The 15,422-nt window shown below is 37.5% G+C and overlaps 1 protein-coding gene across 1 annotated transcript in view; it reads right to left on the bottom strand.

Annotated features, from left to right (window-relative positions):
• RAB3C (RAB3C, member RAS oncogene family) overlaps positions 1 to 15,422 on the bottom strand; it is a 137,610-nt gene that overhangs the window by 58,938 nt on the left and 63,250 nt on the right. The window contains exon 3 of the mRNA XM_056325316.1: positions 6,589 to 6,707. Within this exon, the coding sequence (XP_056181291.1) occupies positions 6,589 to 6,707 (119 nt within the window). The remainder of the gene's footprint in view (positions 1 to 6,588; positions 6,708 to 15,422) is intronic.

Consider the following 15,422-nt stretch of genomic DNA (forward strand, 5'->3'; position numbering starts at 1 on the left):
ACAGTAAACCTACTGTCATGATGTTATGATGAGGTTTGAACTTTATATCAAAGGTTTACTATTTTCAAGACAAAAAAACCCTTCGATAAAGATTTGCATAAATTTCCATGTGTGCTATAAGTATTTAAATTCAGGGTTTACTAGAAAGAAAAAGGTAAGAAAATATCATATCTTCATCAAAGAAATGCTGTCCACGCTACTGTGTTGTTTAAACCTAACATTAGATATGTTATCAGAAGAACATTTTAAAAAGCAGGCATGTTCTTTTTTATCACCGAGAGCTTTACAGGAAAACCTAAAGCCATGTATTTGGCAATGTCAGTGATAAGAGAAGGTACTTTCTGGCACATCCAAAACTTCAAGCAACAAATAAATCATTTGGATGACATTAAATATTTTTTGTTGGTCTGTCATGAGTGATGTGCTGAAAATTACAGAAACCTGTAATTAAAAATATAAACTACTTGCAACATTTTCTTATCATCTTATCATTATAGAAGCCTTTTTTTTTTATTTTTTCCCCTGGGAAGACTCAGTTGTAGCACATGTTGCTCCTCAACTCTCTAGGGATATGCTCTACCTTTGAGTTTGAAATGCAGAGATACTCTTATTTTTGTATGTGCTGGGAGAAATATTGTGGAATACTTTAGAGTAGGTCTGTGAAACTGGAAAGCATGTAGGTGGCTTGAGCTAGCACCAGTTTAGCATTTGTGAGCCAAAGTTTGATTTGAGGAAAAAGATGTCATCTCACAGAACTAAGTTTTCATCTGCAATTTATTGTATCAGGAATTCCATACCAAAAAATGAGTGAAAAACAGCTAAGCAAACTGACCTGGAATACAGAGGTTTTTAAAAATAAATTTAATAAATTTAAATTATATTTGGTCCACCAAGAATAACTTTTTGATAAATGTCTTGATACTATTTGAGTGAGAGATTATTTTTATTTCTTTTTTAGAAAACATATCTAATTTGCCACTGGCCTTAGTTCTTCTTACAGGAAGAAAAAGTGAAAAGAATTTTAGGGTCATTTTATGTATAACAAAAGCCCCATTTCCAATAGTGAACTTTAAAAGGGAAAACTGTGACTTTCATGTAATTGCAACAACTAACAAAATTCCAAATTGTAAAATGTGGTTTTGTTCCCTATATTTAAGTCTGTAAAGAATACCACCCTCCCTTTCCCCTTATGTGCATCCATTTTGCAGATGAAAGACTTGGACACAAACAAAAAAGTATACCAAACTGTGATTCTTTTGAAATATTAATCTCTGAATTTCACCTTCTTCTTTTCACGGAATATAATTCGTGGAATATTAGCATTTCATTCTTTTGTTTTAAATAGTAGAATGACACAAAACTATCCACCTGTGTGGAACTTCTTGCACCTACTTGGCTGAAAACTATAACTATGTCAAAAAAACAGGGAGTCTGCTTAAATCTTTGTCCATATCAAGCCCAAGTGAATACATTTAATATCAGCATGCTCCAAGGGAATATTTTTCCAGCCAGCTTTAGCTGCATTGCCATGTGGAGGTTGCTGTCAACTGCATGGCAGACTCTCGCTTTATGTGTGGATTGCCAGTGGACACGATGCAGCACATTTTTAGTCAGAGCCTCAAAGGATAAAGCTCCTGAGGACGTGCACAAGGAATGCCACACATGGCTTGTGTCTGTGCAGCAGAACTGCACAAATTGTGCTGCATTTCAGGTCATATGTTTTAGCAAATTTGCCTAGAAGCAGTTTCCAGATTTCTTCCCTAACAGACATCAAATAATGGATTTTCCTCAAATGACAGAACTAAGCTCAATATTAAGAGGTAAAAGAAAAATAGCCTGTCTGTAGAACAAGTGTGTGCTGAGCATGCATATTAGGCTAAATGAGGTGAAAGCAAGAAAAAGGTATCTTTTAGGACATATGCCCTTTAGAAGTGCACATAGCAGTGCTGACATTAACTTAATGGGCTTAATTTGCTTGTGGACTTCTTACATTCACCCATTAACATGCTAATGTATTTTCCAATTTCATTTTTTCTCTTAATGACCATTCAAAAAATGCCATCATGTCTTTTATTAGAAGAGAGACACAATGGAACACAGAAAAAAGTATTTGTAGTGCACTGTAGCCATACCTACTAACTTCTAGTTCACTTCAGGTGCTAAAAGGAAAGAAAAAGCTAATAGTTTGAAGAAATAGAACCATTTTTTCCACAATGTCCTAGAATGACAACTAGCACTGCAATATCCAGTAAATCCAGCTGCCAAATGCCATGTTGTAGTGAATGCTCATATTTTTAAAGCCTTAATTCTGAATATTATCTTGAATTCATAGTAGCATAGTTACTTTTTAAGGTTCTGCTTTAAAACACCCTCAAAAGATACCTTGAAAAATTTAATTCAAGACATGTATATTATAGGAAAAAACCTTACATTTCTGGTAATGGCTGAACCCATATTGCACAGCTCAGGACCTGCTCTGGTCTTACCTGTTGGCTACTGATTAATTTCTATTGTTTTTGCCCAGACCAGTTCCTAGTAACCATCCTCCATGCATTATGAGCATGGATGAAGGATGTACAATCAGTATTTCATTCTGTTGGCTTTAATTTTAAATTAACCTAATTTTCGCGCTGTTCTTAGCATATTGATTTGTAGTAAATTCTGCAAATAGTTCCTATAGAAATACGGAAGTAAACACAGCACAATAGAGTTCTTAAAATCACAAATTTCTTGCTGTATCCTAAGCCTCTGCCTCCTACATAAAATAGGCAGTTTATGTACCTTCTGCCAGCTGATTCCTTCTCAAAAGTAATGTGCTTGAGCAGACTGTTGAGGAGGACATCTTTAAACAAAAGCAGAGAAAAAAGCAAGAGAAAAAGAGGAAAGAGAAGTGTCTTTCATGGAATACTCTCTGAATTTCTCAAGAAAATGTGTAACCATAATTGTTTCCAATGGTGACATTAAAAAATATGCATTATATAATTTTTGAGAAATTATTTTTTAAAAAGTGAGGGGTGATGAAGTTTTTCCTAGGATGCTGTTCTCCCTGCTCCCCTAGGCCTCAGCCAAAAATGCAGGAAGGACTTACTCTGTAGATCTTGACAGGCTGACATAACACAGACTGTCTGAAAACTTTAATAATTCAAAGCCTGCTAAGTTCCTTCAGCTTTGTGTGACTCCGAAGGAAGCATTGCTGAAGGCAATAAATCACTGGGTGTACATACAGCAGAACGCTTAGCAGTACCAACTCAAGCTTTCTCTTCCCAAAAGTTTTTGAGTCTTAAGAAAATCTTATATTTGGATTACAATTTTTGTTGTTAATGTCATTTGCAATCTTTAATAGGGTTTTTTTTTGTTGTTTTGATTTGGGAAGGTAACATGAATGTTTCCTGAAGTGTATGCAGCATGGTTGAAATCTATTGGACCTTCAAGTCATTAGTCATTTAGTCAAAACTTTTAGTCAAAACCCTTTCTCAGCCTCATAGAGTGGTGCAAATGCCTGCCTACTATACTGTTGCATATATTGGTGCTAATAGGTTTATATAAAATTACAGATGCTGATTTTTTTTTTAATGTAAAATGTTCATAGTCAAATCAAATATAGAATTTCTCACAGCTGAATAGATTCATGCTTACCTAGACCTGTTATCTAGAAATACGACTAGCCATTGTCAGCCAGGCTTCAGACAGAAAGAAATGCCTATCAGTACGAGTACAATCACTTTGAACTAACTGCTTTTAAAAAATCATCCCAACAGACATTTTAATCCAAACTCCTTCATCTAAATCTAAAAGGTACCTGTAGATTCATTGTCCTGACTGCAGTGCAGTGTCTAGATCAAGACTTGAAGCTGATGTGATCTGAGCTTGGATTTGGCCCATTGCTCACGTACATGAAATGGCACCACTGCCTTCAGAGGCACATTTATCACAGAGGAAAGCATATTAAGCCTCAGAAAGGCTTAAAATCTCCCACTTCCTCCCCTCAGATCTTTCACAAATGCACAGATACATGCGCATAGCCATGCCTGCTTTTCTGCAGCACTGCTAATTGCGAGTTTTAACTTCTCTCACATTTAGAAGCAAGCTGTGGTTTTGCAATTACTATCAAAATTGAAGCATGGGCTCATCAAAATCAATTATCAGCTGTGAGATGGGAGGAATAAAACAGAGAAAGAACAGCAGGGCAGGAACTCGGCTCATGAAATTAAAAATAAAAATAACAAGTAAATCTATGTCTTATCCTGACAAGTGAGGCACTCTGTCACCCCTTTCATCATGCCAATGACTGCTCAGTAGCTCTTGGCACATAATAACGCAATCCCTTCTGTCCACCAAACTTCTATAGTAGCTGCCAACTCTCCATACAGCTTCTAGATAAAAATTATGGAAAAAATAATGTTTCACAATTTAAGATTCTATTTATTAAATATATATCTATATTAATAGGTATCTAAAGATATCTATTAAAATTATATTTAAGAACTCCATAGCTTTTAAATATTTTCTTGTTTCATTTTACAGGGGGTTTATTTTTTTTTCGTTAGCTAGTATGAAGCCTAGTTACTTTTCACCAGCAGAAAAAGAGTGCCAACCATACCAGACCTAGGAGGATGGAAAACAAACAGGTAGGAAAATTAACAATAAGTACTCATATTTACACTTGCTATAAAGAAATCTTTGTGTTGGGAGGAAGCTAGATAATACATGGCATGCTATCTGGTTTGCCCAGAGATGGGGCAATGAGATCTGCAGATTACAGCTGGTCCTAGTCAGCCATTATCACCCAGTTAACCCACTACTTCAACAGAATCATGCCACGGATGAGGAACAGCAGAGGCAAAGCAAGAAAGTGCTTCAGCTGGCAGGTCCAGGAAGCAGTGGTGCTGGCAGCCACAACTGCAGGTTCATCTGGGAGGCTGGTTGTACTACTTGATTCCCTGTTTTTGCTAATCTTTCACAGCAGCATCTCTGAATAACACTTTCAGCTGCCTCCTATTAGGTAGGAGATTATGTCTCATGCTGTTGAACAGAGCAGTACTCACAAATGTGTAACAGCAAGCACTCAGCATGATGCCTCCAGCTTGTACAAAATGGGCAGAACATCCCTTTGGCATAAGAAGCCAGAATGAGCAAGCGTGTCTTCTTTGAGTATCAAGCAGACTCCTCTCAGATACATTCAATTGTCCAAAAGCTAGTTGTCTGGTCTATACTAGTTATGTAAGCTTACTGATTCTGTATAAATGGAAAGAGAAGCTCATAAGAGCAATTTGGTGTAGTCACATAGATAACTGATGGAGAGAAGGTTGGACAGATTCTGGAGTTGCCTCTTTCCCCTGGAGGAGTGTGAATGACTACATCCCTAGCACTCACACAGGAAATGTCAGGCAACCCAAGACCCCATTTCTTGTAGAGCAGAACCAAGCTAAGGTTCTCAGTTCATATTTTCAGAGTGGTGAATGACCAGGCTTAGCATATACAGACCAAGAAAAACTCCAGATGTGGAAAGCAAAGGTGCCTCGTGGGTTCAGTGACACTTTCTACCACGATAAGTAGAAGAGTATGATAAAGAAAATGTTGGGTTTTTCTACAGAGTCTGAGGTTAGGCAACAATTCCTGTTAGAAACAGGCATCACAGCATCACTGCCTTTTACTTTACTTTCACTGTTCCTTAGTTTGCCTTTCCTGAAAGAAGTACACAGTAATGCTATCTCAAAATAAACTTAAAAAAAAAAAAAAAAAGTCAAAGAAACATACTGAACAAATCACACAAACTGAATAAAATCCTCTCTCAAACACAGTACTGCCTTGGGAACAGCATGCAAGAGAGCACATGGAGCACACATGAAAAATGCTATTCATATCACTCAGAGCACTGCTAGGAGGCTCTCGGATATTAAAATAACTTGTAAAGGAAGAGATCACTGAGATTAACCCTAGCTTTCCTTTTAGGTTAGCTTTATTTAAAAAAGCTTTAGACTGTTTGGTTCCTGACTGACCCATGCCTGATTAAAATGAGACACTTTCAAAGAGACTTCCTGATATTCATATAACACAAGGTAATATAAATACCAGCCATTTTAGATTCTGTTATTCGGATACAGTTTGCTCATAATTTTTACACTTGAGGCACAAAGCTGACAGCATAATGTATAACCAACTATGGTTAAAAGCAACATGATGAAAAATTAAATTAAAAGACAACCCCCACACATGGCATCTCATTTTTCCCCATGAAATATGGAAACACTTTCCGGTATTTTAGCAATTGCTCTCCACATTAGCATGTTGCTGGTTTTAGTAGTATGAATAACACACATTAACAAAAAGCACAGAAAATACAATTATTACAATGGATTATATGCAACACATTTTAAAGTATTCATTTCTTTCCAGGAAAAAAAAAACAACCCACACCATATATTAGGGTATAGGAATGCTTTGTGCACTGTATTTGGAAATGTTTTTCAAAATAATTTGCACTGTCCCAGCAGGTGAGTGATATCAAGTATTCTCTGTAGTATCTAATATGAATCTGTAGTATTTAATATGAATGTAGAATTAATAAGAATAATAAGTTTTACTTACCAGTCCTGCACAGCATTGAAAGAGTCTTCATTCGTGATGTCATACATTAAAATGAAGCCCATTGCACCCCGGTAGTAAGCCGTGGTAATCGTTCTGTATCTCTCCTGACCTGCTGTGTCCTGAAACAGTAACAAAATTTTTACATGTTAAAAAAAAATTTGACAAATTATAATTGTTTTTAATAGAAAGAAAACTGACAAAAATTATTGTACAACCCTACAATCCTAACCACAAAACTAATCAAGGGGGAGAAAACTGAGAGCAACAGAAAAAAGGAGAATTCTGCATTGGATTGTAATAGGAGGGACACATCCATTCTGTCGTGAGGTGAGAGTGGAGAGATGCAGAAAGGTATGGCCCTTTCCTCTGTGAGGTCATATATCCTGAGTCATTCACTGATTCGTGACATTCAACTGAGAGTCAGGTAGGAACCTTGCCTCCTGCTCCTGCCTTGTACTTTCCCAGTTTAAGGTCTTCATTATAAGATCAGGATGGTTCCTGAAGTCCACAAACATCCTGACCAAAAAGTCAACATCTAATAATTTTGTTCTTGCAATTTTAAGCCACTGGTGATCATGTCAACTTTAGCACCAATACAAATCCATGCTGACAAAATAAAAGCTGGAGGGCAGTGCTTTTAAAATAAGGATATCTGACAAAAAGGACCCTAAAACTTTGCCGACAGTCCCTTATCTCAAGCCAGTTTTCTCCCTCATTCTCTGCATCTCATTCAGTTGCTTTTAAAACAAGAAATGTAGGTCTTCCTTTCTCCTTCTGCTTGCTTTACTTATTTCCATTGAAAACATTTCAGGGCAGGGACTACCTGTTAGTACATTTATATGCAATGTCTAGCATAAACACCCATGCCTGGACTGAGATTGTGAGACAACAGCAATAACTGAAATACAGGAAATGCATAGCTATTTCCTGTTCCAGCATAACTATTTAATATTTTAAAATCATAAACATTAAAAGATTTAGATGAGACATACATAACAATTCAGTGCAATCCTGTAACTAACAGATCACCTCTGCATATTCAATTTTAACAGACTTTGAAAGGTTATTTCAGGTTTTTTTCATGGACAAGAAATAGTTTACTTTACAATATAGATAAATATATTTGATTTGCCTTCCTACAGAGAAGGAAGAATAACCACTGCCAAATAATGTTTTATTTGGTTTTCTGGAATGATTCCTGGGCTAGTAGTACTGCCTTATGAACAAGAGAAAAATAGATTAAGTGGGCCTCCTTCTTCACAGATACATCATTCATCTTGTAAACTGATAAAGTAAAAATAGGAGATTCTACACACATCAGAAACCACTTACAGAATAAGAGATGTAATCAAGTCAGTTACTGAAACCAAACAAAGTCTTAGGTAAAATATATGGATTCTGTTCATTCTGGATTACAGCCCCTACCACTTTGATGCAGTTTCAGTGATCCAAGATGACAAGCTAATGTAGAAGTCAGACTTTACCAGGTCTCACAGGTTAGGTTATATCTTTGCAGGAAAAGCCAGACAGCCCTAAATTTTTTCTGCTTATACTCAGAGCTGGCTAAGGCTATAACAACTGTGGTCTGGAGGCTGGATAGCTGCTCCCAGTTTTTTCCAGTAGTATTAACGTATGTTAAGATACTAAGACCCTTGCACTAAGCCTGCACATATTCTAGTACTGGGAAGTCAGTTTTCTCTCAGTAGGTCATAGTCTGATAATAAGAGGAAAATATCACTGAAATGTTGAGTAAAATAATTTATAGCAGCAGAAATATCACCTGTCATTATTTAAAACCATTTCTTTGTATTTCTTTTACAGAATAAGGTTTACTGTCACATGTTTTGCTGGCTTCATTTATTTGATTTGATACTAGAGAAGAAAGCTGGGAGGGACAGAAGGAAAATATGGCCTATAGCAAGCACGCGGACTCTGTACAGAAGATACGTGATTTTCAAACAAGTTTTGTCCGTGTCTATCTGCTTGTTTGTCAGTCAGAGACAGGTACGGTTGGAAATGATATGACAAACAGGAGCCCACTGCTACCGAAGCAAGTCTTATTTTGAGGCAAATGATTTCCACTGAAGCCTGTCTGCTGACAATATTGAACGGTCCTAGCAATAAAACTATAAGTCAGTGAGGCTTCCTATCCAAGACACCAGCTATTTTCTGCACAGTGTTAAATGTAGCTAGTGCGGGTTTAAGCACTCTTGATTATGAGCATAAAGGAAGACAAATCAAGATAAAAGTTCTTAAATAATTTTACACAAAGGGAAATGGAAGCTGCAGATGAACATGCAAACACTGACTGACTTTGGGATAGGACATGCTCCTCTGGACCTAGGCATTTAATTTGGGTCAGTCTCGGAAGAAACCAGATATTTGTGGTTGTTCTCAATACAGGCATCTAGTATGTGTCTGTAGCTAATGCTGTGTTAATGTGATGATAAAAAAGATGATTTTCTAAAGTGGCATTTCAGTATATGGCATAGATGGATGACCACGAATAAAGTGCAGTTTGTTAGTTTCAAACATCAATGATCACATTCCTGTTGGTATTATTTTCTATTCACTTGCTATAAGGAAGCAAATAACATTTTAATTGGCCCAATGTACAAATCATGCAGTAGAGTGTTTATGATCATGTAATGGATGTTGTTGAAACCTTTGTGTTCTTCATAAGCATCTCCTTTCAATTCTGACTAGAATATATCATAAATGCCCTAATACTAGCTTCTTTTGTACAAGGAACTGAAATACAATTTGTCAGGAGAAAGAGCACATTAGAAACATCAAATACTTTAAAATTAAATATATCTTATTACAGTGAATTAATTTATTTGAAACAGATAATGCAACAATATAAGTGGCATTTCTCTCTGTTTATTAGCTTTACTTTTGTGGAAGAACTGAGAGGAAAAGAATGGATTTCCATATTTCATCGTCTTTTTTTTTTTTCTGTAAACCACTACCATTTTACCCTCAGTTACTGTTTTGTGCTTGTAGAAAACATTTTCCAATTCAGGTATGGTTACTGGCTGCTGCTGTGTTCTATTAGTCTGTTTTGCAAGACCATGGAATTAATCTGATGACGATCTTTTTAGATTTAAATTCTGAAATTTAACACCTGTATTTTGCACTGACAGATGTTTATTTCTAAGCAAACACTAAATAAAATAAGCCTGAGGAATAATAAAATTTGACCTATTATTAACTGGTATTTTAACCAAGGCAGTTTTTTCCCTCTTTGATGGGCAGAAAACAAGACATAGATTGTCTTGGGGGCCTCTTCGTTCATGTAGGTAATGTCTGGTGAGGACAACTGACTGTTCAGTAAAGAAGTAGAGTGGAAAAGTAGAAGGGAATGAATGACAGTGAGGGAATACTTTATGAAAAGCTCCACACACAGAAGACGAAAAGAAGTATTTTACAAATCTTAGTCAAAATAAAACAAATAGGGTCTCAGCAGCTTCAAGAAATATTTTCAAATATTGTATCTACTTTTATAAATTCTGTTTTTAATAAAGCTCCCACAATTTCATTAGCTTCTGGTTAGGTGATCCTCTTTTAGTGAATCTTTTTCATAGGCAACAGTTTTTAGATATCAAATCACAGAATGATAAGGTGTAGTGGACATGGCACTTCAGAAATTATCCGGTTGTTGAGCATTGCATAGAGTACACTGGCTAACAGTCCATGATCGTAAGTACTTGGAAGTCTCAGACTTGCACAGTTTGGCCTTGAGTGCTCTGATATGTCTACTAGGTTTTGTGTTTCTTTTTTTAGTCCATAAATTTTTTTCACCTATAATTGAATTTAGATATTTGCAAACAGGTTTATGCTCCAGATCCTGATACATATAATTTCTTATTACAAAAATTAATTGATCTTTGGCAGAAATTTGATAGCTAAAAGGACAAGTAAAGCTTTTCCATCAGTAAAGATCATGAATAGGGCATGTATATCTATAGGCAGTGAAAGAGGAATGGTAGAGCTATAGACTGAGCACAAAATGGTTGTTTCTGGCTGAGGGTGTAGATAGCAATCTGTTTGGCCAACTTTCCTTTACCATATATGTATCAAACTATATGGAGATAGATAATTCTAGATTACCTTGGCTGTCAGTCTGAGTTAAAGCTGTGAATCTGACAGTACAATAAAGCTTAAAGTAGAAGATACATTAGTTACTTTTACAGAAATCACATGAACCAGGTTTTGTCCCAGGCTTCTCCCTTGAAATAAGCCTTCTATCATGTTAATGGAAACTTCCTACAGTTTGTAATTATTACTGTGTAACTGCCATAGCATTGAAGGCCTTAGTGTATGGGGAATGCACCAGCTGCTGACAACTGTTCCCAGAGGAATGGAGAGATATAAAGTAATAGCCATCTGTGCAAGTAGAAACACTTAGGAATAGCAAGCTATCTGACTCAAGAAAAATCTGTATTCCGCATGAGATTAAGAGTTCATGGGGCTGGAAAGTCTCAAAACACAAAACAGAGAAACCAGGTTTCTGATAGTAAGCTTGAAAATAGTAACTATTTAGGCTTGCAAAGTACTTAGCTGAGTTAACTTAGCAGACGTGAATCCCCCTTACTGTCAAGTACTGCTAAGCTAGACTTCATCCAAAATGTGCCATACCAGTTTAGATTATACCAATGTTTTTGAGCAATATGTTAAATCAGGCCCCTGAATTCGTTTGCTGAGTGTGTGCTCCTGTCCCACCCTTGCCTAGCACTGCACCACTGTCAGGAACAATACTCTATGTAAGTAACTTCCAAATGCAGTTACTCATTATTAATGCAAGACAGTTTTGAAGGTGAAAGCAAACAGCACTTGGCAGAAAGAACTTTTAATGAGCCTGTCATGAAGGAATTCAGTCTGCAAAAAACAAACTTATTTTGTAGCACACTTGAGTGACTCTGTGACTCTGCATTTCTGTCCTGTATGCTAAACATACAAATATCTTTATAGATCCACTTCCCCACATTAAGAGTTTTACCCATATCACAATATAGTTTGTGCTGCATGCCAAAAAACTGTCAGCAGAGGAGAAGGATTTCTTGGATGGCATTTATATGTCTGCTGCACATCCAGAACATTTGAAGACAAGGCAAACAAAGATAAAATTAGAAATGTGAACTTGGTGAATTCTCACTGTAACAGGTCAAAATTTTCTGTTAAGGTAAACAAAATTGGCACAGCAATCAAGAACTGCTGCTCCTTTATGAGCTTCATGTTTCTTTCCTGTGTTTCTTCCCAAAGGTTATTTATATAATCCATCAAAGACACTCCACATTTCTCCAGTTTCTCCTATTGATACAAAAAATTACTTGAGGGAGTGAGTGAATGAAAATCTAAACTGGCTCTTTTCAGAAAAGCACAAAAGATGTCTCTGATCTTTCCTCAGGGATCTCTGGGGAAGAAAGAATAAAAAGGAAAGTATGACAAACAAACAGCAACATAAAATAACCCAGTCAGACAGCTGTTCAGGGAGGTGCAAGGGACAACCTCTGCAAAAATCCTCTAGAGGTGGAGTCCAGACAGGGATAAACCCACCTGAAGCCTGCTGCTAACCGCCCAGGAAGAACAGCTGTGGGCTTACAGCAGAAGCAACTGGGCAGGGCATAAAGAAAGAGGACAGGGGGAAAAGCTGCTGGAGCAGGAGGAGTTGACTAACCTGGGAGCACTTCCAACAGAGAGTGTTAGGCACACAGAAACACAGACATATGAACATCTACAACTAGGAATAGAAAACACAGTTCAAAACTGTTCCTTTAGCTAATGTATGCACAAAAGATTTAACACTGCATATTGCCAACTGAGTCTCCTGTCAGCAGCCCTTTCCAGGCTTCTCATGGCTTTGATTCCCCTGGAATTCTGTCTTTATATACATACATGTGTATAGATATGTGTGCATGCATGCATGCTTGTAGGAATACATATATATGTATATCAAAAAAGCATTTGGAGCATGAAAAGCTAGCTGCTGATCTTGCCAGTACACATCTGCTAACTTATATGCTAGTGTTTAGAACCCATCCCAGAATCACAGCTGACAGTTCGTTTATTGTAGGGGGGGGCGGGATGCAAGAGCATGGCAGGGCCAGCTGGAAATAGTTGAGGCCAGAGCAGCCCAGAGAAGCTTTATTCCAAATGTGGCTAGTAAAAAATAGCCCTGGGAGGGCTGTCCTGCCAGGCAGAATGTGGGGCAGAGCTTGCACCAGAGAGATAGTCTGGGTCCTGGAAAACCCAAGCTGGGGTTGTAAAAGTATTTTGCTGCCAGATTTGTTTTCTCTTACTCCATCCATGCAGCTGTTAACTGTGCCTGAAGTTCATCTGCATTTAAATTTTCTGTTTTTCTCCTTTCCTGTTCTTACTCCTTGTTTATTTTTAAGACTCAGATAAAATGTTCATTCTCTGCAGTTCAGCTATCATGTCTTCCTAAAGCACAAAGTTTAGGAAAACCATGATATCCCTGTGTCCTTGTTTCAGCTGGGATGGAGCGGCTGGAGCAGGGGCTGCAGCAGCTGAAGCAGAGGCTGGAGCAGGGGCTGGAGCAGGGGCTGCAGGGTCTGGAGCAGTAGTTAAAGTTTGTGGCTTGGAATACCACCAGTTCCAGGACATGAAAACGCATTCAGTATTCCTATCACTAGGTTCAGGACTGACACTATGGGGCTTCCAGTGGACCAAAGACACTCAGAGTCTCCTAAAATCCTAAATGTTGATTAATTAGCCCTGAGGAGAAGGGGGAGGTGTGGAACCCACCCATAGGATGACTCTGGGAAAATCAAGCCAAAGGTGCAGCTGTTGGCATTCCCCCGTAAGGGCCACCAGACTCACAGAGGCAACACCGAGTGCACAGACCAGATTAGTTTCATAACCAAGTCTATCATATTATAAACTAGTACTATATAGTGCAACGGTGTAACTTTAGCCCAGTTCTCAATGTAAACAAACAACACAACAGGGAACATGTACTGTAAATAAACAAGACAATTCAGCCCTGGGACCATGGGCAGCGAGTTCAAAAGCAGAAAAGCCAGCATTGTAGCCATTATAATTAATCTAATACAATGAACACTTGAAAAAATTTAATCTAACACAGTCTGATTAGACCTGTCATCATCTCAACCCTTCTGGCCCCATGTTGGGTGCCAAAAAGGACTGTCATGGTTTAACCACAGCTGGCAACCAAGCACCAGGCAGCTGCTTGCTCACTGCCTGCCACCCGGAGGGTGTATGTAAAACTTGAGGGTTGAGATAAGAAAAATGTAATAATTTGAACAGAATAAAAAGGTAAGCTCTATAATAATAACAATAATAACTATAATAATAATAGATAGATGATGTAGATATAATAATATAGATAAAATAATATAGATAACTATAATAAATGATAGATAATAATGATGATGAAGTTATAATAGAAAGGTGGGGGAAAGGATTAAATCCAAAAGGAAAGGGAGAAAGGAAAACAAGTGATGCACAGTACAGCTGCTCACCACCCACTGACTGATGCCCAGCCGGTCCCTGAGCAGCGATCCCCAGGCCCCAGCTCACCCCCCCAGTTTATGTACCAAGCATGACATCCCATGGTATGGAACACCTATTTGGCTGGTTCAGGTCACCTGTCCTGGCTGTGTCCCCTCCCAATTTCCTGTGCCCCTCCAGCCCTCTCATTGGCAGGGCCCAAGGAACCAAAAAGTCCTTGACTCAGGACGAACATCACCCAGCAACAACCAGAACCATCACTTTGTTATCCACATGTTCTCACACCAAATCCAAAACACAGCACTGCACCAGCTACTGACAAGAAAGATAACTCCATCCCAGCTGAAACCAGGATGGAGTTTCCTGCCTCCTTTCTAGTCCAGCATAATTTGACTGCAGCTGCTATTGATTCTGGATGGAAGTTTTGAGCCCCGCTGCCATTTCAGTGCATGTCTCCCTCTTTCTCCACCATGAGCTGCAGCTTTCTCCTGGTCCTGTCTTCACTTTTGCTGTGGCCTGTCCTGCTCTGCTGGAGGTGAGGATCAATTCCTCTTGTCCCTCTTCCCAGTCATTGGACATACTTTATAAAGCATCTGTCAGATCAGTAGGACATGGCATTCTCTTCAAAAGTAAAATGTTAATTGAAGCATCACTTTGTATTTTAACCAAGCTTCATGTTAGGTCTTAAGAAGAACTTCTATTTCTGGAAAGGCTTGGATTTTGCTTTCAAGACATTTTTTTTAATTTTATTTTATGAAAAGTGTTACAAAATCAAACATTAAGTACAGCTGCAAAAAATGTATAGTGGAAATCATGAAATCTAATTTGCAATTAATTTAATAATCCAACTATTTTTTAAATGAATAAAATTAAAATTGGAGCTTAGTTTGTAAATATAGCTAGGGAAAAAGAAGTTTAATAACTTCCTATTTGTAGTATGTTTAAATACTTGTAAATCAGACTGTAAATATTTCCTCATATTTTTCAGGAAAAGAATGAAGCAACAGAGACCCATTCTGTTACATAACATAATAGTTACATACACACAAAACCAGCAAAACTGTGATAAGTATCCTTGTTCTAAAGGCAGCTTTTACCATATGGGAAGCAGCATTGGAATAATGTGATATTCTTAGGTTTGTCATATTTTGGTTTTAAAACTATTGCTCCCAGAGTTCTGTGATTGTATAAGAACAGCAACTTTTTTCTCTCTTTTTTTAATCTTTGTAGTCACAGACCAAAATGTGTCCCAGTGCATAACGAAAAAATGAAAAGCATTTGATATGGGCTGAAGTTACTGTATAAATAATAAAACTTTGAATGAAACCAAAATGATTTTG

Source organism: Falco biarmicus, chromosome Z (assembly GCF_023638135.1).
Source record: "Falco biarmicus isolate bFalBia1 chromosome Z, bFalBia1.pri, whole genome shotgun sequence".
In the NCBI taxonomy this organism is placed as follows: Eukaryota; Metazoa; Chordata; class Aves; order Falconiformes; family Falconidae; genus Falco; species Falco biarmicus.